This window comes from Malaclemys terrapin, chromosome 6 (genome assembly GCF_027887155.1).
Source record: "Malaclemys terrapin pileata isolate rMalTer1 chromosome 6, rMalTer1.hap1, whole genome shotgun sequence".
Taxonomy (NCBI): Eukaryota; Metazoa; Chordata; order Testudines; family Emydidae; genus Malaclemys; species Malaclemys terrapin.
In genome coordinates, this window is record NC_071510.1 from 57,753,999 (window position 1) to 57,779,400 (window position 25,402).

General features: G+C 38.8%; 1 protein-coding gene across 2 annotated transcripts in view; it reads right to left on the reverse strand.

Moving 5' to 3' along the window:
* SNX2 (sorting nexin 2) overlaps nucleotides 1-25,402 on the reverse strand; it is a 57,215-nt gene that overhangs the window by 25,993 nt on the left and 5,820 nt on the right. Inside the window, exons 2-6 of one of the 2 annotated variants that reach the window (XM_054032208.1) lie at nucleotides 18,267-18,384; nucleotides 10,228-10,388; nucleotides 4,274-4,340; nucleotides 4,043-4,086; nucleotides 3,776-3,917 (exon numbers count right to left, since the gene is read on the reverse strand). In XM_054032208.1, coding sequence (XP_053888183.1) covers nucleotides 3,776-3,917; nucleotides 4,043-4,086; nucleotides 4,274-4,340; nucleotides 10,228-10,388; nucleotides 18,267-18,384 — 532 coding nt within the window. Of the gene's footprint in view, nucleotides 1-3,775; nucleotides 3,918-4,042; nucleotides 4,087-4,273; nucleotides 4,341-10,227; nucleotides 10,392-18,266; nucleotides 18,385-25,402 lie in introns of both variants that reach the window. The other variant, XM_054032205.1, reaches the window with a different exon arrangement.

Genomic DNA, 25,402 nt, shown 5'->3' on the forward strand with positions numbered 1-25,402 from the left:
AATTTAATAAAACATAAGAATGGCCATACTGGGTCAGACTAAAGGTCCATCAAGCCTGGTATCCTGTCCTCTGACAGTGGCCAATGGCAGGGGCCCCAAAGGGAATGAACAGATAGGGCATAGATCACTTGATGTTAACCTGTTATCCACATGTATTCTGTAGTGGGGGGAACAAAACTGGACGCAATGCTCCAGATGTAGCCTCACCAATGCCGAATAGAGGGGAATAATCACTTCCCTCAATTTGCTGGCAGTGCTCCTATTAATGGAGCCCAAAATGCCATTAGCCTTCTTTGCAACAAGGGCACACTGTTGATTCATATCCAGCTTCTTGTCCACTGTAATCCCCAGCTCTTTTTCTGCAGGACTGCTGCTTAGCCAGTCGGTCCCCAGCCTGTAGCAGTGCATGGGATTCTTCCATCCTAAGTGCAGGACTCTGCACTTGTCCTTGTTGAACCTCATCAGATTTCTTTTGACCTAATCCTCCAATTTGTCTAGGTCACTCTGGGCCCTATCTTTACCCTCTAGCATCTCTCTCTCTCCGCAGCTTAGTGTCATCCACAAACTTGCTGAGGGTACAATCCATCCCATCATCCAGATCATTAATGAAGATGTTGAACAAAAAACCTCTGGGGCACTCTGCTTGATACCGGCTGCCAATTAGAAATCGAGCTGTTGATCACTACATGTTAAGCCCGACAATATAGACAGCTTTTTAACTTGCTGGCAAGAATACTGTGGAGGACCGCATCAAAAGATTTGCTGAAGTCAAGGTATATCATGCCCATCGCTTTCCCCATGTCTACAGAGCCAGTTATCTCATCATAGAAGGCAATCAGGTTGATCAGGCATGACTTGCCCTTGGTGAATCCACGTTGACTGTTCCTGATCACCTTCTTCTCCTCCAAATGCTTCAAAATGTATTCCTTGAGGACCTGCTCCATGATTTTTACAGGGTCTGAGGTGAGGCTGACCTGTCTGTAGTTCCCCGGATTCTCCTTCTTCCCCTTTTTAAAGGTATCTCATAACTGTCCAGGGCTAGAAATAGGAATCTCATCCCATTCATTGCAAAGGGAAGATTCCCAGTCTTGGTTGGACCCAACTCAATTTTAGCCCTACAAGGTCCCAAAATACAGGACCCTGAAGTCACAACTTTGGGGTTTAATTTTTTCCTTTTTCTAAGAGCTTGTATAGCTTCCACTAAACCCTCTATAAGTAGACTCATAGTAAGCAAGAATAAAAATATAAAAGTAATCCCAATAAACTAAATTTTTTTAAATCACAATTTCTGTAGATTATGGAAACTGTGGGATAAAGGGTTTATCAACATTCATTGTGAATGACACACATACATACACTAACCCAGCCTAGTTCAGCTGGACTCATTCATACAATCAAAATTGGTTTTCCAGAGATGTGAGAACTGCCATACAGTACCAGATCAATGGTACATCTAGTCTAGTCCAGTACCCGCTCTCACCCTGTGTCTGAGAGATACTTTAGGGCAGTGATACACTGTGGCTCTAGAATTTCATGACACTTTCAGGCACCACATATTTTTCAAGTCTGAGGATTTGATGGGAGCTGTTCACTGTAGATAGAGCAAGGAGAGAAAACAGCTTGATGCCATAAGTGTTCCCCATGATGTACAAATGGGCCAGAGCTGCCAGGATCTCTCTTCTTAACCATCAGATCAGTAGAAAAGAGAGAAGGACAAAAAGTAACGAGGGATTCATGTTTTGAGCATCTAACAAGACTATTGCATCACATACAGCAAGATGGAAAAAAAAAAATCAGAATTGGCTGACTTTTACACTGAATAAATCACTACCTCCCTGTTCTGTTAACAGTTTAAACTACAAATAAAAATTAGATCCATTATTTAATTTCAGTAGAACACTCAGACAACTTGAGTGAATGAACAGCTTTGGTGAAAACTTTACAAATGAACATTAATTTACACCGCTGAGCAATAAACAGATTTAAACACCTCCAGCCATGTCAATACTTAGAACAAAATTACTAGATGCATCAGTTACCCATTGTTTAGTTATTGAAATATACTGCAGTGAATCTATTCTCTGGCTATCATCCCAATGCAGATTAAACGATTCTTCTGTACTGTATATACTAAACCGGAACAGTCATATAGCACGCTACAGAAATGATTTAGTGGTTACTGTGGAAGAGTAATTAAAAGTCAGCTCAGTTCACAGTTGCAGTTAGAAAAGACAAATAAGAAGCTAGATTATATCAGCAGAGGAACAGAATCACAAGAGATTACATACTGTTAGTGCAGCACACTTCAGACACCCATCTGGAATATAGTATAAAGTATTGGTCATTATACCAGTGCCTTAGAGGAGGCCAGTGAAGATTATTGAGACCAGATATTTCAGTTCTGAGGGCAAGTTAAAATGCAGTCCTACACTGTAGAATGACTTGTGTAGGAAGGTAGCATTTTACATAAAGATTTGCTTCCTGTGCATACTCAGCAATATTTACTTATTTCAGTGACAAAAATAAGTTTTACAATTTTTACTTCTGTTACCTTAAGACACCAACTCCAGTTATGGGAGAGGAAGATGGATTCTATTCCTCCTTGTGTATTGCTTATTAATCTCCAATCAGTTACATTCAATGGCTTTACATGGGTGTAATGGCTTTGCATGGGTATAACTGAAGGCTTAATTTGGCCTTGAGAGCCTTTAAATATGTGTGATGCAGAAAAAGAAACTGCTACTCCCAGTGCCCACACTAAGCTTAAACGACTGGCAACAAGAAATCATCTTTATTAAGAGAGCACACTGGAGGTAGATCCTTGCTAAACCAGGGGTGCTGGAACAACTTGTACAGTGGGGAGTGCTGAGAGCCACTGAACCAAACTGTAAACCCTGTATATGACAGAAACCACTTCAAGCCAGGGAGGTGAGGCAGCATCCCCAGCACCACTAGTTCCAGCATTTATGTGCTCAGACCATGCTGATTTATACCAGCTGAGGATCTGATCCTAAACAGCATTCATGGAGACACCGGTGTCATTCAGGGTCACTATTCAAAGCAGAACCGCACTTTAAGGGAGATAGGCTTATTCTCATTAGAAATGAGGACAAATAAGGGGACATTAACAGGTGTTTTCAAAAATTACAAAAAGGGCTGAAAAAAATCTATTGACAAATACTAGTAAGGAGTTCAAAGCTGAATAGAAGTTAGGACATGGACTGAACAGGGAATGCAGGGGATACTACTTCAAACAACTGGTAATGAACACAGAATAAGTTAAATGAAAAAATCTCAAAGCAAAGAGACTAGGCTGAAAATCTAGGAAAATGGACAAGAAACAGGAGGCCAGGCATTAGGTCAGATCTCCTTTTCATACTACCTCACTTCTTATATGCTCCAGGAGGGGGGTAGTTTACATATATTCTCTCAGCTGAAGTTTACTGTTGAATACTTGCTTTTGTTACTGTTCTTATTCTCTTCTCACCCTTAATCCCTACTTGCACTAAAAATAGTCTTCTTTTACAAGCATTTTAATTTTAATTTACAACCCATTTTAATTTTCAAGATCCTGAGATCAAGCAGTTGGCGGTATTCTATGCAAAATATTTTGTTCAAATGATATTTTGACATGAACTGTACATTTTATTTTCAGACACCATGTGTTACAATTTTAATATTTGCATTTAAATAATATTTGAGGGCTAATGCAAGACAAATAAAGCCGAGTCAAAGATTGGATGTATATGTTCATCCTTATAGAAACCATGCTTACCCACAATACTTTTTTCTGGAGCTGGAGGCACAATGTAACCAACGTGCAGGTATTTTGTTGCTAATTTGCTGTGCAAACCAAGAAAGTCACTGAATCTTCTTTTAACAGAGAATTCATTTTTGTGAAACATAGAAAGGGATGTCTAAAAAAATCCACAGAAAAGTTGTATTTTAATTTTCAGTTATTTTTTCATCTACTCAGGTGTACTGTAGTTGATATTCTACATATTTATATTCAAGGTGAAAAGTAGTTGCAGACAATAGTTACCTTTGTTGTTACTCTGTATGCCATGTAAGCATTCATGCCATCCCCTGTAAGAAGATACACAGTTAAAAGAAAGGTACTTAATCCAAGGGCAAGTCTTCTGAATCACATATATGCTGGAATTATAAATAAATGCAAAATTATGCTAAAACCAAAGTTTTTTTTCAAATAGCAAGTAGACAATTTAATGCTGAAAGAATGCCATCTTTCTCTGCGTCTGAGATACCAACTCACCAACTTTCTCTGGGTCTGAGACATTGATTTCTATATCAAATACGTCTCCATTTGCTTCCTCTTCAATCTACAGAGAAGAATGTATGGCATTAACAGTATACTAGTGAGTTAACTTTCAAAGGATAATTAAGGTAGCTCCCCAACTAAATCTATGGATACAAGAAAAAAAAAACAGTAAATTTGCGTGGAACCTAAAAAAGCATAACTGAGATCCCTTCCATCCCATTTTAGTGGAAAATGTGAAGACACTAGTATTTACTATAGTAAAGGTTGAAAAAATGCTTTCTCCAAAAGTTTCATTTTGAGCCCTCCGACAAAGGCTTTTAGTCGGGAAACCTTATCCACCTGAAATATTACAGATCTCATTTTATTCCAAAGGAGATTTTTTCTAGAGAAAATTTGAAGCAAATTGGACATATGTTTAAAAGAAATGGTGTTAAAAACAAAACTCAGATGTCTTCATTTAAAACACTTCTCTAAATTTCTGGATCATAAAGAGAAAACTATCTAGAATTAGTCTAGAAATATCAAATTAGTTTTTTCTAGCTATTACAGACGCCTTTAATTGAGGGGGGGGATTGAATGGGGAGGAAAATTAAATTCCATTTTATTGTACGTAAGGGGAACTGAAATATTTTAGACACCGCTTAAGTCCTGACCACTCATGTGCACTTCCTAAACTCCATGTGGCATGATGCAGACTTTGTCAGGCCTTCCATTAAATCCTTTATGAAATCCACATATTGTCATAGGAGAAGGGGCAACAATAGCGAAGCCAGTTTGGAGTGAGGGAACAAGAATCCAGAGAGATCTGTCTAGAAAGAAGCAGTTCAAAGGAGACAAGAAAACAGTCTAGGAAAGAAGAGATTCATGCTGTGCAGCTCACAAACGAATTTTGTAGAGATGCTTGTCAAATGAATACAGTATATTCCCAATTATAGAATCATAGAACTGGAAGGGACCTCAAGAGGTCATCTAGTCCAGTCCCCTGCACACAAGGCAGGACAATTATCTAATTATCCTGATAGTTGTTTGTCTAACCTGCTCTTAAAAATCTCCAATGATGGAGATTCCACAACCTCCCTAGGCAATTTATTCCTGTGCTTAACCACCCTGACAGTTAGGAAGTTTTCCCTAATGTCCAACTTAAACATCCCTTGCTTCAATTTTAGCCCACTGCTTCTTGTCCTATACTCAGAGTTTAAGAAAAACAATTTTTTTCCCTCCTCCATGTAACAACCTTTTACATACTTGAAAACTGTTATGTCACCTCTCAGCCTTCTCTTTTCCAGACTAAACAAACCCAATTTTTTCCAATCTTCCCTCATAGGTCATGTTTTCTAGACCTTTAATCATTTTTGTTGCTCTTCTCTGGACTCTCTCCAATTTGTCCACATCCTTCCTGAAATGTGGCACCCAGAATTGGACACAATAGTGCAGTGGAGGCCTAATCAGAGCAGAGTAGAGCATAAGAATTACTTCTCGTGTTTTGCTTACAACATCCCTGCTAATACATCCCAGAATGATGTTCACTTTTTTTTGCAACAGCATTACCTGTTGACTCATTTAGCTTGTGGTCCACTATGACCCCCAGATCCCTTTCCGCAGTACTCCTTCCTAGGCAGTCCTTTCCCATTTTGTATGTGTGTAACTGACTGTTCCTTCCTAAATGGAGTACTTTGCATTTGTCCTTATTGAATTTCATTACTTCAGACCATTTCTCCAGTTTGTCCAAATAATTTTGAATTTTAATCCTATCCTCCAAAGCACTTGCAACCCTTCCCAGCTTGGTATCGTCCGCAAACTTTATAAGTGTACTCTCTATGCCATTATCTAAATCATTGAAGAAGATATTGAACCGATCCCCGTGGGACCCCACTCGTTATGCCCGTCCAGCAGGACTGTGAACCACTGATTACTACTCTCTGGGAATGGTTTTCCAACCAGTTTTGCATCCACTTTATAGTAGCTCCATCTTGGTTGCATTTCCCTAGTTTATGAGGAAGTCATGTGGGACAGTATCAAAAGCTTTACTAAAATCAAGATATACCATGTCTACGGCTTCCCCCATCCAGGAGGCTTGTTACCCTGTCAGGTTGGTTTGACACGATTTGTTTTTGACAAATCCATGCTGACTGTTACATATCACCTTATTATCTTCTAGATGTTTGTAAACTGATTGCTTAATTATTTGCTCCATTATCTTTCCGGGTACAGAAGTTAAGCTGACTGGTCTGTAAATCTCTGGGTTGTCCTTATTTCCCTTTTTATAGATGGGCAAATATAGTGCCCTTTTCCAGTCCTCTGGAATCTCTCCCATCTTTCATGACTTCTCAAAGATAATCCCCAATGGCTCAGATATCTCCTCAGTCAGTTCCTTGAGTATTCTAGAATGTATTTCATCGGGCCCTGGTGACTTGAAGACATCAAACTTATCCAAGTAATTTTTAACTTGTTCTTTCCCTATTTTAGCCTCTTCTGACCCTACTTCATTTGCACTGGCATTCACTATGTTAGACATCCAATCGCCACCAACCTTCTTGGTGAAAACAGAAACAAAGAAGTCATTAAGCACCTCTGCCATTTCCACATTTTCTGTTATTACTTCACTCCCCTCCCCCATTGAGTAACGGGCTACCCTGTCCTTGGTCTTCCCCTTGCTTCTAATGTATTTGTAGAATATTTTCTTGTTGCGCTTTGTGTCTTTAGCTAGTTTGATCTCGTTTTGTGCCTTGGCCTTTCTAATTTTGTCCCTACATACTTGTGTTATTTGTTTATATTCATCTTTTGTAATTTGACCTAGTTTCCACTTTTTGTAGGACTCTTGATTTTTAGATCATTGAAGATCTCCTGGTTAAGCCAGGGTGGTCTCTTGCCATACTTCCTATCTTTCCTACACAGTGGGATAGTTTCCTCTTGTGCCCTTAATAATTGCTCTTTGAAAAACTGCCAACTGTCTTCTATAGTTTTTCCCCTTAGACTTGCTTCCTATGGGATCTTACCTACCAACTTTGAGTTTGCTAAAGTCTGCCTTCTTGAAATCCACTGTCTTTATTTTGCTGTTCTCCTTCCTACCATTCCTTAGAATCATGAACTCTATCATTTAATGACCACTTTCACCCAAGCTGCTTTCCACTTTCAAATTCTCAACCAGTTCCTCCCTATTTGTCAAAATCAAATCTAGATCAGCCTCTCCCCTGGTAGGTGTCTCCACCTTCTGAAATAAAAAACAGAATAGCATAGGGAACACGGATTTTAACTAGATAATCAGGAGTTCAGATAACAGAAGGCAGGAGCCATTCAGAAGTGGGGCGGCTCCCCATGCAGTCATGAGCTTGGTGGTCTCCTTACCACAGTCCTGGCCAGGAGTCTCTGCTCTACCCCACCAGGACCACAGCCTCCCCTGTGCACCCTGCGCCTGCAGGGATTGGGTGTCACCAGCCATGCAGCAGCACAGGGGGCTCTGCAGGTCTGCTGTCATGGCCCTGCTCACTTGTTCCCATGACAGTGGGACTGCACAGGGCTCCCTTTGCTGCTGTAAGAGCCATTTAGCAACAGGGTGGCCTCCTCTGTATCAGGGGGCTCATCCTCCTCGCAGAGGGTCTCTGCTCTGTTACCTGAAGCACCACATTATCTGAATCCTTTCCTTGTCCCCCAGCATGAGATACATGACCTTTGCAGCCTGTATCTCATGCTGGGGGACAAGGAAAGGATTCAGATAATGTAGAGTGTCAAAAAATAGGGTTCTGGACAAATGTATTTTTGAAACACTGGGGGGTTGGAACTATTAACCTGAAGGAAGAATCTATTACTTCAAGAAATATGAATCTTCTTGGAAAACCCAAAACATGTTTAAATCTGGGAATTTTAAATTAATGTTTTGCTTTAAGTACACAAACATTGGAAATTACCAGGGTGGATTTGATTTAAATCAAATTGATTTAAATTACTAGTCAGGAAGACTTGATTTAATCATGGATTTCTACATAAAAGTGCATTCTTGTTGGTTGTTATAACCTTAATACATATTCTTCACAGGTAGAGGAACTTTATTAAAATATTCCCAAACTGGGTCTCTTAAGGCCTGCTGCCATTATAGGTTTTCCCTTCTAGTGAGAGAATGGTATGGTAGATCTAAAATCAATGAAGGCTACACTCAGAAAGACCTCAAGACGTCTGGAATATGCTGCTCAAACAGTTTCACTTTTGTTTCTACTGCCTGTCCCTCCCTTCTCACATTTATCTTCAGACTTCTTCTCCTTGTCCAGATCTATTCCGCCCCCAACAATCTTGTATTCATTGAACTTTTTGAAACTTTGCACTTTTAGAGAGAGGTAAGGGATTGACTCTATGTACACACATCCACAGTTTGAGAACTGCAAAACTAAGCATCTCTGATGGTATCTTCTAGACTGAGCACCGAGTCCCACTGGGCAGATAGAAAGATTAACCTAAATAATCTATACAGAAGCCCCTGGAACCCCAAAAGATTGGGTCCCTAATCCATGAACTATTGGAACTCATTTACAAAACTTTTCTTAAACTTTACATGAATATATTGTCTCATACTATAGAATTAGAATTTATAATCCCTATTCCATGATGAGATATCTTTGAGCTATAATGTATCTTAATTAAAACTATCTTCAGATTGCTTTTTGATGAAAAAACGTATTTATTAAAAAATCCAATTTAAATTAAAAAAAAAATCAGATTTTTTTAATTTAAAAATAAATAAAAAAAAATCATTGATTTTTATCCACCCTGGAAATTACTGACATGTAGAGTTAAAATCATGTGAACAATCTCTGTTCCAAGATAAAGTGTTTCCCTTTTTAGTCAATCTTTAATAACTTAAACATAACTGTCAACCACCACCAGAATACATTTCTCTTTATCACACAGTAGTTACATACTCCCTAGCCTTCTTTATAACCATATATACAGCACAAAAAGAAAGTACTTTTACCAATTCCATTTGGACAAGCAACATATTGAATTCCATTATTTCTCATTATTCACATGTGCAAGCAGTTAAACAGATGTCAGAAAAAACTAGGTAAACTACATATACATACCTATAATGCAGAGAATTAAATTTGGTACTTATATTGCAAGTGCAAAGGTTAGTGTGGTGATGAAGTATCTCACTTAGTACTGGGACATTTACATATGAAGCCAATTATAAAACCAATGCTTTGTATTCACATTTGATATTCCATCTGCCAAATACTCCCATGCGCTGAGTGCCTGCAACTCCCATTGCTATGAATGGGAGCTGATTTGCTCAGCACCAGATTTTTGCTCTTGAACAAAGTAATATTGATGGCCTCCTACGATTAGATCCTTAAGGTGGTCCGGCAGTTTATTCAGTTTGTCCATCACTGGTGATCTTATTGCACCACCAAAGTTCTTATCATCCAGGTGATCGTCAGCCATGTAGCAACATTTCTTGATACATATGCCACTTGTGATTTTTAAAGCAGTGCCTAAAGTTAGATCTACAACATGCCAGTGGGAGTTCAAATACTCAGCATCTCTTCAGTATTTGCCCACGACTATTTCAAGTAATGTTTTTACTTTGCAACTTTTATATTATCAGTGTATTAGATGTTCATATGGGAGCAAGGAAAATAATTGTTATGGACTACAGATTGAATCTTGATCTCAATATACAGGGAGTTGTGAACAGAATCCCCTAAATGAATATTCATAAGATCTTTTCTAAGAAGGACATCTTGCAGAAAGTAAACACGCAATAGATATTTGCATAAATTTCACCCTCTCCCCCCCCATGGCAATGAATGTTCTTGTGATTCAGAGTCTACATAGTTAATACCTTCAGTTGCAATTTTTCATGCTGTTTTAAAAATGAAATACCATAACTTAAATCTATACATATCATAGCACTAGTATTTGCAACAAAGTGTTAAAATACTAAATTATTCAGTTACCTCTTCCCTGGATCTATCAAAAATCACAGGGGCGGTTATACTTTTTGATTCCATTCTGGGAGTTACTAGTGTAGTGGGCGTTACAGGAGTGATTGCAGGAGTAGGATCTGGAGACAGTATTGGTTCCCTTTCTGGACTGTCCAGAGAAACCTCTTCTGTAGCTTCTAGGTAAAGATTTTATGAATTAGTACAAAATATTACACAAGATGCCCATAACATATATGCATGATATAAAATATTTCACTAGCACACTACCTATAAGTTTATTGTCATTCATAGGAATTGATTGTACATCTTATTGTATATCTCTTCATTCTTCAAATTGAGAATTATTGCAAACATTGCACTAATAGTTTAATGGAGAATGCTTATATGGGTTTCCATTGTACTGTTAGTTATAGTTTACATTACAGCCTTCCTCCAATTTCAGGGGGTTTTGTTGTAAAATTTATCTGTAAAAATTTACTTTCAAGTGAACTTTGTCAGCAAGGTCTCTGTTCAGAACAGAGCAATTAAATCAAGGGATATTTGGGGGCACAAGGAAGAACTGACTTTGGTAAGAATAAAAACAGTGCGTGAAATGGTTAGTTTTAGAATTCACTACTCAAACCCCAATAAGTATTTAGATATTGTAGCAGATGATGAAGCCTTCAGTGGAAGTCTTTAGGGGGGTATTTTTTTTGGGGGGGGGGGGGGGGGGGAGAGGGAGAGAGAAAGGGGTGTGTTTCTAAGATTGTGAGAGTGGCAATAGTCATTCTCCTAAATTAGGAGAGCTTGCATGCAGGGTAGTGAAGATTTCCTACAAATTTTTAAGCATACAGATCTGCTGCACATATGCAGTATTTATATAAATTCATGAAGTTCAATATGGTCAACAATCCAGAAGCTAAATTGTCCATTAAGCAGGCTTTGAATTGATAACTGAGCATCTTCATAGCCTATACAGATAATTCCTGTTTTAAGAATGAGGACAACCAATGAAGCTAAAGAATGCACAAAATTTAAATTACCTTTATCGGTTTTAACACAATGCATAAACCACCTTAGACACTCACTACTGTAAGATATCCAGGCAAGAGATTAGCAGAATTCAAAAAGATTAGGCGTTTATATGAATAGTAAAAATATTCATACTTACACTAAATAGGATTAAAATGCATAATATATACAAACCATTACATTTCAAGACATAATCCAAGTACTCTCTGGAGTCCAGAGAAATGATTCCCAATGCCTAGATACTACATATTTGTCAATTATAAGTTTATCATTCCTTCCCCCAGTACCTGAATTTGGGCACAGTCTATATAAATCTTTATCTCAACCAGAACAGAGCTTTGTATATTCTGAAATAACTCAATGATATTTTTACTCAAATTATTACTTAACAAGATATGCACTTTAAAAACTTATTTAACAATAGCCTTTTGATAGTAGATAATGTTTAGTAAACATTTAGCAGCTTTCATATACTTTTATTTTGATTACTTTAGAATTACATAAACAAGAAAATGGTTATAATCTGGACTTCCCATGGCAAGTTGTATTCATATACCAATGCAACTTGGACATGACTGACTTTGGAGTTACTCTGAATTATACCAACCTAACAGAAAAGAAATCAGTTCACTAAGTCTATTGATTTTTACAAATAGCACATCAGCTCAAGGCTGCAGCAACAGTTTATATTTTCAGCTGGAAACTGAACTGCCTTGCTCTTGTGAGGTTAACAATCTTTAAAGTTATACGTGTTGCATACATAACTGCACACTTTTTTTAATGTAATTAAGGACCCAAATTCTAAGTATATTTAGCATTTATATTTAGTATATAAACTCATGCCTTCATTGTACTATTCAAGATGCAATTGTTTAATTTTTTCATAGCAAATGGAAACATTATATTCGCTGTTTCTATAGCTCCTGTTACTTCATGCATAACTCTTGATTCATGTAGCAAAATGATCAATTCTTCCATATGTAATTTCTTGCCACTCTCTCATACCCATTTTACCTCCAGGGACCATGAAGATCATTAAGATATTTGGGCATATTTTGACACTTAGAAGCACTCAAGTCAGGACGCCCTTTAACAGGAGGAAAGATTCTCACTGGCAAACATTACTTACATACTGAACCACAGTATCTGAGGAACTGCTTAAATTATGGGAGCCACATAAGTACAACACACAAACAGTTTGCGCTAAATATCAGCCAGTGCTCTGTTAGTGTGGGCATTTCCAGACTCTAGAGTTCCACAGTGATTTTCAAAAAGTGAATTGAAAAGTAAAAAAAGTTTATGCCCTTTACTGCTATTTTGTAATGTATAGTGACTGCGTAGGTTCCCCCCCCCCCCCCCAAAAAAAAGCTTTTTTTTTTTTAAGAAAAAAAAAAAGTCAGAAATATAAGATTCATCTATTTGGCTAGCTGTCTTCGAAGTACCCAAATGGTGATGTCAAAGCTGCAGCCCTGCATGCCCTCAGATATGTAGAGAGGATACTGATTCTCGCAGTAACAAACTAAAGAAATGTAGTCTGAGAATAAGCATTGTCCCACCTCACTTGGGGAAAGCTGTAGCTTAGGTTTTAGATAAGTGTGGGAAATCACCATTAAAGTCCTCCTAAGAGCTTACTAAGGATATCCAGCAAAAAGAAAGTGGCGACCCGTTACTACTGTATGTATTTAGACTGCTTTATTTCTCAAAGGGCAGTAAAAGGCACCGCTTTTTGCTTTGCGGTTCACTTCTAATACTTATGGGTATGTCTACGCTGCAATTAGACACCCATAGCTGGCCCATGACAGCTGACTGAGGCTTGCGGGGCTCAGATTGTGGGGCTGTTTAACTGTGTGGTGTACACATCTGGGTTCGGGCTGGAGCCCAGGCTCTAAGACCCTGTAAGGTAGGAGGATCCCAGAGTTCAGGCTGTAGCCTAACCTAAACATCTACACTGCAATTGAACAGCCCCGCCACCCAAGCCCCGTGAGCCTGAGTCAACTGGCATGGGCCAGCTGCAGGTGTCTAGTTGCAGTGTAGACATACCCTTATTGTCCAACTACATCCAATCAGTTACATCTGTCCCACGTAATCAGGGTATAAGTGGTTAGGCTCTCTCACAGAGACCTAGCAGAAGTCTCCATTTTGCTTTTGGCAGTTAGTGCCCTTTCACACAGATAAATGAGAAAAGTTAAGATTGACCGTTCACCCATTTTTCAGTGCAAAATGTACAGTTTTATCATTTTCTATTCCACTGGAGCTCTTCCTCTGGTGCCATTATCTACTGCACATTTGTCAGTATTTGGCGCTGTAATTTATCTGTCAATTTGCTAACCTTATGTGCTCAGCCACCACACTTTCAAACTTCAAGAAGCCTTGGTACAAAACCATGAAATAAAGGTAGTCCAGTTAAGACTATACAACTGGAAGTGAAAAAAATCTATAAAACATGAGAAACTAATACAAGCAGAACCACCAATTCTGACTACAATAGAGAACCTAACCATACCACATGTTATCAGTCGGACAGAACTAGTTTCAGAACAAATGGCTGGTTGTGTCTCCACACTAGCTATACTGAATTAGTTTAAGAACCTCAGATCCATACTGGTTAGCTATTTTCTCCCCCTCAAGTGTAATACAAAGTGCCGGTTATCACCTATAAAGTGATACATGTGCCGAGATCCACATACTTGAGAAATTGTCATAGCAATTCAGATGAACATGGACATTTCTGCTTTTGATTCCTAGATGCTTCTGCTTTCAGGTCTTAAGAAATCACTTAAATGACATTTTTGTTGGATATATTTCCACTGGAAAAATTCTTTTCTTGTCTGTTTCACCAGAAAATGTGTTTGGCAAACTTCAGACCCGAACGTAAAGCATATGTTAAGCCAGTCTTTGGGCCATGTTATTTTAGTCACGTAAGGAGGAAATTCACCAATTTAATCCAAATTTAAATGTTTAAAATATTTTACAAAATCTAAGACCACTAGAAATGTTTACACTGATTTTTAAAACCTCAGAGAAATTATTTTTATACAAAAGTAACTTTCTTCTGTTGTGTATGCTCGTGAATGTGAAAGTAAAATGGACTAGTATTGTTCTAGCTAAGAAAAATGCTTAACAGCATAAGCAGCAAAATGCAAATTATTTTAATTTTGCTTTAATATAGTCTAAGGTGCTTTAGTCACAAGTTTTCTAATGTATGTGTCAGCCTACAGTAAGTACATTATACAGTATACATTTTTATTGTGCAAAAGATCTTATATTTTAATGTTAAGAGTATTGAGCCAAATAAAGCTACTATACATGATTTTTTTGAAGTACAGTGAAACTCATCTTAAGTAGTTACTCAATACTTACAAAAATGATCTTCTAATAAACATTGAACAGATTTGCACTCCATAGTCAGGAAAATCTTAAAACAGGAGGGGATCATTTCCACAAGCACCATTACCAGTCCCATTTTCAGAAAAGACTCATGCACTAGGTGTATTGAAAGCCAGAGAGACTTGGGCTCCTAGCGCATAAGTCTTTTTTCAAAATGGGACTTGGTAGCTTTTGAAAAATGTTACCTGAGGTACACAAGTGTTAGTAATGGTAACCAGCTGAATAGACATTGGCATCAGTGTGACACTGCGTTTAAAGAAGGGTTGAAAAAAAATTACACTTGCTAAACAGACTGCATCTAAAATACTATTGGGCTTACAGTATTTGAAATCTAACTAGGATGATGACATAGATTTGCTAGTTTTCTTTGAGATAGCCACTTCTACACCAGGACCAAGAACAGAAACATACACAAAGATAAACATTCAGAAATGTTTACAGTTATAGTTCTTTTTAAAACAGAAATAAGAGCACTATTATCCTTATTACAGAAATGATGGCCTAGAAACAGCCCCAGTAAGATTGTTTCAAATGGGATACATAATTCTCGTGAAGGTATTTGTGAGCCTCTGATAAATGAGACTTCCTTCTGGCTTCATAAGGTAACTGCCTCTTTCGTTAAAATGACTCTTTGTTCGTTCAAGAAGAAACACAGAATATTCAACTTCTAAAAATCATACTGAGACACTGCTGATGTAATTTAATAGCCATGCCACCTTGTGATCAGGCACTTTATGTTAACAAAAGCAAGAATGAGACACTATCAACCTGAGTTATATGCTGCTCATCAGAGCTTCCCCTGTGGCTCTTGCGATCCACAAACAACTGATAATCCACTTATTCTACCTGGATCTCAGAAATAATAAAGTGCCAATAACAGAACTCCACAATGTGGATAATAATCAACTTTTTTTTAAATAAAGAAAACTGATTTTTATTTAAATTAAATACAGGTGTTCTTTAAAAAAAAAAAGGTTATTTGAAATTGTCAACCTGTTAAAATAATTAAAATTAATACTAAGCAGTGGGTGTTTGCTGCCAAGTTTCACCAGTTCAGTGGTTTGAGTCACTGGTGAAGCACCTGGAGCCAAAGTTTGCTGAAGTGCTAAGCCAGCTTTTGACAGTAATATATTCTCTCTGCACCTGCAGAAGAGGCTATTTTCCATTTCATTTTCTTCAACTAGTTCAGTTCAATGAGTAGTTCATTTAAAGTTAAGAAACCAGTTGGGTGTTGAGAAAGCAAGAAAGCTTTTATTCCTCCTCCACCCTAAGAATAAAAACTTGGTGCAAGAGGATGAGATTTAATCATTGTAAAATCTTGAAAGATGTGATAAGAAACAATCGATTCAATTCACTACCTACAGATACTTCCTTTGTTTAATAAATAAGTTTTAAATTCAAAACATGTTTTGATAAACTTTTTTCCTTATTTATCTGGCACATTTAAAGTAGTTTTATTTAATGAAAAAAATTTAAATACTGGTTTTGTGCATTTTAAACTGAATTTTCATCCCAACAGAGCTTGACCCAAATAGCAAGTTAATCTAGCAAATAAGAACTCCATCATTCACAATTTTCTACCACAACAAAAATGTAAAAACTAAGAGTCTGAACAAATGTAAAGTAAGCTATTTAACTGCTACATGTATGTATAGCTGTTTAGTGTGAAAGTTACATTTAGTTGTAAATCAACATGTTTTAATGATCACCAACCAATGAGAATCATTTTTTAGGAAAATAATTGAAAAGTATAAATGCCAAACAATTAAAATTGCCAGTTTCAATCAAGGTTTTCTGCTGACTGATTAGAGTCAGTGATTTAAATTGCTAACAGGATCCAATCACCAACCCCCCTATCGATATGCAGTAAAGCAGAACCAGTATCCAAGAGAGGGAAGAGAGATTCCACCCTGCTTTCAGCATCAGGAAGTGAGAAATCCAGTGGTTATAAGCCAAAGATCTGAATATATATTGACGCTCTATCAGCACTAATGAAAGTGCATTGTGACAAGCTTCATCAAATCGTGCATCATCTGTGGATTGTTAGGACACGATTCCTAATGCTATCTATTACAGGCAGCCCAATGCTACATTTCTGCAGCTGTAGTTAAGTGGCTACATGTCTGCTACTCCAGCTAACAGTAGGAGATGCAATTAAATTTGCTTTTAGGCCATCATTTTTGAGTCTGGGTACTTAAGGTTTAGCTCCTACATCCAGGTTTAAGCACCCAATTTTCCAGCCTATAAAAAAGTTTCAAGGAGGACAAGGGCTCTTTATACAAAGTAGAGAACCACAATACAAAAAGGCAAAGAAACAAGCAATAAGGCAATAACTATTTTATCTATATCCAATTTACTTCTGCACATTGCTATACTCCATCTAACATACACTTCATGATATCCAGAGCATCACATTCCACACCAAAACATACAGTCTAAGCTAGGACTATGAGAAAAATGGCACTGAACTGGAGGAGCAGGTTAGTGTATTTATTTGAAGATATACAGCCCGCTGTACGTATAGATGGCCAAACAAACATGTAATTGTCTTGATTGGTGAATGCATGCTGATCACTGAACAATGTATATTTGATTTGATTTTTGGAGGATAGACAATGGATATTTGACAAGATAAATGAAGAAGTTTATCATAGTTTGTAGACTATTATAATTACAGTTAGGTATGCACTTCTGGTGCAGAGTATGATGCTGTGGAGCATGTGACATATTGTGAATGATGGATGGAGAACATCTTTGTTCTGATTCCATGTGAAAACTCCTATTTCACTTGAAACCTTGGAAATCTGCTTTATTATATGAAATATATCTCCATATTATAAACCTTGTGAAAATATTCTAATTTCAGTATAGGTACTAAGGAAAGATGTCCATGGTAGCGATCACAAATTTCACTACAGTATCAAGTTGCCATTTCCATTTGATAGTTACTTGAGACAATTTTACTCGTTCAACAGTAGATGATTAATTAGGTGATAAATGTGGGGAGAAAGTATTTCCAACCCATTGTTACTTTTATGTGTAGACAACATTGTGTGTTATACACGAGCTAAATCTATGATTCAACCATTAAAACAATTAATTAGGAAGGCTTAGTTTGAGCCTGAGTACAATATTTAGCAACATAAAATTTTTACATTAAAATGTCATCAGGTAATCGCAATGCACTAAATAGGACATAGTCCAAACAATTTAACTAAATTGAGATTTTTACTGCAGTTATCAATAATCTTAAAAAAGCAGTATCCCCAGGAGTTCACACAGCATTTCAATAATGTAGATGAGTAACCAAAACGACTGACACCAGTGGCCAAAGAAGAGAATCCAAATATCAAAAAGGTAGACCAACTGTTAAAAGGTTTTCTTCAAAAAGCATTTGCTGAGGGGGAGTGGGAGAGAATCATTGTTTTAGAGAGCCACAAGTCCATTTTATCATATTAAGGCATATGCATTTTAAATTCAAGTTCAGCATTACAAGTTTAACTACTTCATGTTTCCTCACAACTATACATCTAACAAAACTGCAGCTTTTTGAAAGAAAAAGGAATAAAGTTTCCATTACAGTATACCCCAAACTCAAAAGTGTAAATGTCCATGTGAACTATATACTTCAAGAGAAAAGAAGAGAAAATTACCAGCAAAAAGGTCTTCCCTGTCATCATCTAGTATGATTTCTGCAGTCTTTGGACCATTAGAGTTTGTGCTGATGTCTTCTGTAGGAAGACTGGCTGGTTCCGGAGACGATGGGCTTGACTGTTAAAAGGAACAAACAGTTAGGAGGTAAAGAACTGGTACTGTAATCTGTTATAATCATTTTTATGCATTGCCACAATAGTCTTAACACAAGCAGAGAAAGCAACAACAACATGGAAAGGAAACCGTGTCAGCTATTTCCATTTCCTACTCCTAGTAGGATAACAATGACCAAAGGAAATTAATTAGTCACCAACTCTTTTCACTTATTCTTTATGGACATTAAAAAATTCACCTTTTCCTCTTCTTGATATGCATTTCCATAAGTTAATATGTTTTATATAGTTAATAAGATAGAACCAAGAGCTGCTGTAGACAAATCCAGAATAAGTTTATCTACCATCTTCAACATTGAAATGTTTGAGTCTGGTTTCTCAGATTGCTGCACTCAGTTCCTTTTTGTAAATTTATATTCAAAACAAACTGCAATTTAGCCCTTCTGAACAGCTGTCCAAGATGTACAAATATGTCCACAAATCAGTTTTTACAAAGAGTAAAGGAATGAGTTAATTCCATTAGGATTTTTATTCTGCAAACTGTTATGTGTCAAATCGTGTTGTCATGGAGGTTAAGCCAGCCTCACAGAGACAAGCAGCATTTTAAATCTGCTGTTACCTGTCTAACTTATTTTTCATTCTGAGGCATATACTAAAGTATCAAACAATTCATAGGATTAGCGTTCAGAGGTTAGCTGGGACAAACAAGAAAGAAATCCAGCTTCAGTGCTGTAACCAGGCCCCAGTTCTTCCACAGCTACAAAATTCACCTTTTGCTGAAGAACTGTACTCTAGTATCCAAGTCTTCATTTTAAAAAGCCTGAGTAACAGACTTTAAGCATGGTGTAAATTGTCCCCACTCATTTCAAAGGGTGTTTAGGCAATCATGCAGCTTCATAGCTGACATCACTCTGAATCATCACAATTCTGATTTGCTTGACATTTCAGCTAAAATAACATTCAAACAAGAAATGCTATATTGATTGTAACTAATATGCATGCTCATTTAACTCAATAAAATGTGTCCATCATTTCAAATTAAACTAAAGCTACCTCGATTTTTTAGTTTGCTGCAAGGGAATCCCATGGTATTTATGAGGGTTTTTTTTAGTAGAAGTTAGGACAAACATCCTTTAGAGCATGCAGTGCCTTTACTACAAAAACAGTCATATACTGAATCTATGGCACAACGCTCTTTGATAAAGAAAAAATAATTTGATGTCAGGATGTGACTCAAAATAGCAAGACTTTATGCTAGTAGCCAAGACTTTGGACAATAAAGCCTTGCAGCAAAGCAGACAGTCTTGCCCATTTTAAGTGATATTAAGGATTCTCAACCGGGTCTCATGCCTCCAATACAAGTCATGCGGGAAATTCCCTAGCTCTTATCTTTGGCTTGGAGGACCAAGTCTTTCAGGAACACTGCTCTGTTGGGTATATTTCAACTCTGAGTTCCTCAAAGACACCCTTCTCCGCCCCATCTACCAAAACACATTCTAGCCAGTTCCTTATAAGCATGAAGCAAGAGCTCCCCTAACCTCCAAGAATATAGGAAAAACCCACATAGGTTGGGGTTCTGTGCTGAGTCTCCAGGCAGCACAGCACAGAAGATGGAGCTTAGGGTGGGAGTAGAAATCCTCCAAATTATAAGGTTCTCAAGGGGCCAGGGCAAACTCTGGAATAATGTAGAGCAGTGGCTCTCACCCTCTCCAGGCTAATACTAATACTTTCAGGAGACTGATTTGTCTTGCGTACTCCCAAGTTTCACCTTACTTAAAAACTTCTTGCTTACAAAAATCAGACAAAAATACAAAAGTGTCACAGCACACTATTACTGAAAAATTGCTTACTTTCTCATTTTTACCATATATTATAAAATAAATGATTGGAATGTAAATACTTTGCTTAAATTTCAGTATATAGTATATAGAGCAGCATAAACAAGTCACTGTCTGTATGAAGTTTTAGTTTATACTGACTTCACTACTGCTTTTTATGTAGCCTGTTGTAAAACTAGGTAAATATCTATATGAGTTGATGTGCCTCCTGGAAGACCTCTGCGTACCCCCAGGGGTACATGTACTCCTGGTTGAGAATCAGAGAAGCACTACTTTCATCGCAGTGAAGAAACAGAGTACCCACAGCATAACAGATTTTAACCCCCGAAATCAGAGATGGTTAGGTAGGTTGGTGACAATCCTGCAAGGTATAGTCAGAGAAACAGAACAAACAAATAGTTGTCTCTTCTTAAAGGACACTAATCAGAATTTTTACTCTTGGAGAGTAAGCAACTCAGAGGAATGTAACAAAGGGGAAAAAATTAACTTTAAAACAGGCATAAAATGAAGGCAAATGCCAAAGAACCAGAAACAGTTAATTGATTTGACAACTTAAGGGACAGACTGAAGTAAGTGGGGAGAAAGTTTGAACTCCCATTACTCAAAAGCAAACTCGGATCTCTAAAAATCAGAGCAAGATTGCTGTAGAGCAGGGGCAGGCAAACTTTTTGGCTTGAGAGCTGTATCGGGTTTCAGAAATTGTATGGAGGGCCAAAAAGGCCCCCCTTGAGAACATCCAGCCTATCCCTTGGCCCATGCTGCTTCCCGCAGCCCCCATTGGCCTAGAACAGTGAACTACAGCCAGTGGGAGCTGCAATCAGCCAAACCTGTGGACACTCCAGGTAAACAAACCGGCCCGGCCCGCCAGGGGATTTCCCTGGCATAGAAAATGCTCCAGTTTGGATTCACTGGGATTATGTATGATTAGCACTTCGGGCAACTTATATTTAGATTCCTAATTTTAAAGCACCCAAACTTTGGGCTTCAGTACCTAATGTATAACATTCCCATTTTCCATGGATAATGTTGCGGGTGCAATTTTAATGGGCATCTGTAACAGGGAAGTGACCAATAACCATATTAATAGTCTTGTCACAATGCCAGCCTCTTTGCACATCTACATGCCCAATCTTTCAAAGCCTCTGTTCTCTTGTTTTAATGTGGGATGGTCCTGATAAGGTATCTCAACCTGGATTAGGTCCTTCGGCAATGCACTTCACTTTCTGGTTTCATTTGGCATCTGTGTCCTATGCAACACTGTTGCTAGTGGGCTGTATCATTGTAGCTATTCACATCTTTCACTGGCTAGCCTGCAACTGAAGGAACATACATAGGGTACATTCAGTGTGAGGCAGATAATACTGTCTCCCTTCATGATGGTTTGCTTTTTGGTGTTTGGAGGAAATTGTGGCATAGATGAGAGCAACGTGACTAACTCAAGCCATATAAGACTGATGAGGTGTGCTCTGAGGGCTACATCTTAAAATCTATCTAAATTTAAGCAGGCTGTTAGATGAAATACCAGCATGTTAAACAGTGCCTTTCAATGGCAGTGTGATTCATCCAGCGTGCTTGATTGAGCAACACTGACTACCTTATGGTTTCTGGGTGGAATTTTAGGTAGTAATGGTTTTGACCTATTCTTAAACTGCTTGGGACTTGCCTAAATGGGAGACCATGTCTCTCCTGGCACGGCTGCCACTCTTGCAATCAGAAGAGACCCTGAACTTGATTTCTCCTTCATAAAAAGTAGGGGAGCTGATGGCAGAACTTCCTCTGTAAGGGGCCGTTCCTGTGTAAGTGCTCAGCTTCCCAAGGTTTAAATAGCTCTGATTTGTAACTCTTCTTGTTTAAAGGAGCATTGGTGAAAGGGTGAGGCTGTTGAAGGTGGGATTTGTCTATGGAATGGAGGATTTAAAAGTTGTGATCAAATTATTTGGTAGGGTCAAAGTACCAAATGCTGCTACTTTACCCAGCTTTTACTTCATTTTCCATGCTTTTGTTTTTCAATGTATATCATGGGTTTCCTTTACCAAAATACATGTACATAAACACGATGACTACATGGTTATATGTTATATAGTTACTAAACTCCACTATTTGTATTCAGTCTCTACAGCTGAGTTGGGCAAACGACAGCCCGCAGGCCACATCCGGCCTGTGGGACCATTCTCCCCGGCCCCTGAGCTCCTGGCCTGGGTGGCTAGCCCCTGGCCCCTCCCCTGCGATTCCCCCACAGCCTCAGCTCATTGCGCCACCAGCGCAATGCTCTGGGTGGTGGGGCTGCGAGCTCCTGGGGCAGCCCAGCTGCAGAGCCCGGCCTGACCCGGTGCTCTGTGCTGTGCAGTGCGTGGCTGGCTCCAGGCAGGCAGCGCGGCTGCCTGTCCTGGTGCAGCCGCGCCGCCAGCCACCAATGCTCCAGGCAGAACGGTAAGGGGGAAGGGAAGGGAAGGGAGGTTGGATAAAGGGCAGGGGAGTTCGGGGGGTGGTCAGGGGCCGGAGTCCCGGGGGGGGGTAGACAGTCAGGAAGGAGAAGGGGGGTTGGAAGGGGCGAAGGGGGGTTGTTGGGGGCGGTCAGTGGACAGAGAGCAGGGGAGGTGGATGGGGCAGGAGTCCCGGGGGCCCATCAGGCGCGAGAAGCAAGGGGAGTCGGATGGGGGTGGTGGCCGGGCCATGCCTGCCTTTTTGGGATGTTCTCAAGCAAGCCTACAGCCATCTCAGAAGGACAAAAACCAGTCGAACTAAATTAATCACCCACATAGCTTGTGCTGGAGGCATAAAGCGCAGGAGTGATAATCCTGAATAGATGGTATCTAGAAAGAAAATGGAGATACTGGCCACTTGTGGTTAAATATCCCATGGCTCTATTCACAAAGCGAGTAGGGATTAATAATTTGATTACATTCAGTTTACAAAAAAATGCCTCATTTCAGTTGTATAACAAATTCCTTTTCTGGTCTATAAACTGCTGGACAGTGTATTAGACACTGTTAGACAGATGACACGTTCATCACAGATGATGATGCATTTTAAGATGGGTTAAGGATCTATATATTTCCTGTAGTACCTAACTGTAAAGCTGTTTGAGTTCTTTTGGTCTGAAAGACATTACATAAATTCCAAGACAAAAGACTGCTAATTAGAGTTCAAGTTGAGAGTATATGTAAGTAATTTAACAGTAAGAAGAAAAAAAAAAAATCTTGAAAACATTAAATACCTATTAACCAGAGGACTAAATCTTCTAAATAAAGGTCTGTAGACTAAAACAGTTATTCTGAAGCTTTCAAACACATTAGATTGCAGTTTAGTAAACAGATGAGCCCAAATTAGAATTGTACAGCCTTCAGAAAGACAGGTGTTATTCCTGATAATTATGAAGGTAGTAAAAAGGCCAAGTCACTGAACTTTTCTGAACTGAACCTACAGTAGTGACTAAAACACTGAATCAACAACAAATACTGAAAGGATATAGTGGAGCTGGGACACAACACTATTCAACCTCACTAATAAGCCATTATTCGGCATATTCAGTTATCCCTGCTCTATTCCACTCCTTATTCTGTCTAGAATGAGCAGAGACCAGAAAGAGTTCAATCTCTTGCTTATTTTGCTCCTGTAAGTATCAAGAAGAGCAAATGGAATACCCAAGAAAAGTAGAGCTGATGTATCAGAGCAGCATAAACTACTAGTAGGGTCATGGAGAGGGGAGATTTGAAGATAATCAGAAAACGGAGCAAGATTACATGGGGGAAAGACTAAGGCCCAAAAATATCTTCAGTGGGGGTTGTGTATGTACACGTGCATATTACTCCTGGAGAAATTCTGCGCCACTGTGGAATGCAGAATTTGCAGAATTCCATTTTCCCCACAGAATTTCTGGCCGCCCCTAAGTGTCGCTGAACTCTGCAGAGTCCAGCTCACAGTAATCGGAGTGCCTAGCCCGGCTAGCCTGGAGACTGCACGCTCTTTGATCCTCATTCTCCCGGGACGAGAGAGGGCCTGGGAGACCCAGCTCTGGCAAAGGGTGAGGAAGGGCAAGACCACAGCACACCATGTCCCCTGGCAAGACAGTAAAGAAGTTGGACTGAGTAAAGGCTATGGGGGTGCTGGTGTCTGAACCAGGATCTGCCCTGAGGCTCTGGTGGGAGAGGTGTGGTGTGGGTGTCTGGGCTGGGGGGTGCTCTGTGGCTGGGCTCTGGTGGGAGAGGGGGATGTTGGTGTCGGGGCCAGGGGGGTGCCACGGGGCCAGGGGGGTGCCACGGGGCTCAGGTCTGGGGGGATAAAGGGGGTGGGTATCTGAGCTCTGGAGGCCCCAAACAGCTCCCTCCAGCACCGCACAACTGTAACTGGGTTGCTGTAGGGGTTTCTTTAACTCTCCGCTCCTGGGGAAATCTTTTTTGCTGTTCTCTGTATTGTTGATATACTTTTTGAAAGGTATTTTTAAATAAATTATCAAAATAATTTAAACTGGAATAATTATATTGTTAGACAAATAAAATATGCAGAAATTTTAATTTTTTGGCACAGAATTCCCCGAGGAGTAATGGCATACATATAGGCATTGAGTAAACAGCAAGAGTGAGGAAACAGGTTAAAGACACAAAATGGAAGGAGAAAACTGAAAAGAGACATGAGATGTAGGAAAAGATTGAAACATCTCCTGACAGGAAAAAATGCATTCAAGGAGTCAAAAGCAACAGGTATGGATCCAGTCATCTGTCCTATGATAGAAGAAATAAATATAAAACAGAAGGATAGAAGAATAGTGTGTCAGTTCTTTTTGCATCAGAGACAGTTAAAACAAATTTCTAAGTATAAGACTCTGGCCTTACCTCCACCTATTCCAAGCTAAATTTGCATTTGAAAGCATATATTTCTCCTCTACTGTAATGTGAATCAGTTTCAGGGAAATATAGGCAGATTTTTCCACTATCAAGAATTTTATCTGCACATTTATTACTTTTATTACAGAAGCATCAGTAGTGGCTCCAGTTATGGTTGCATGGTTTCAATTAAAGCACGGATTAAGTTCTTTCATCCAGGATTAAAACAAGTGTGAATTGTCATCAAAACTGCACCACTTAGTCTTAACGTACAGATTTAGTTTTCTGTAAAGTTACAATAAAACATTCAATAGTTGAGGAGTTTTTGAAATGTTAGGGCTGAAATCTAATGTTTCCTAGA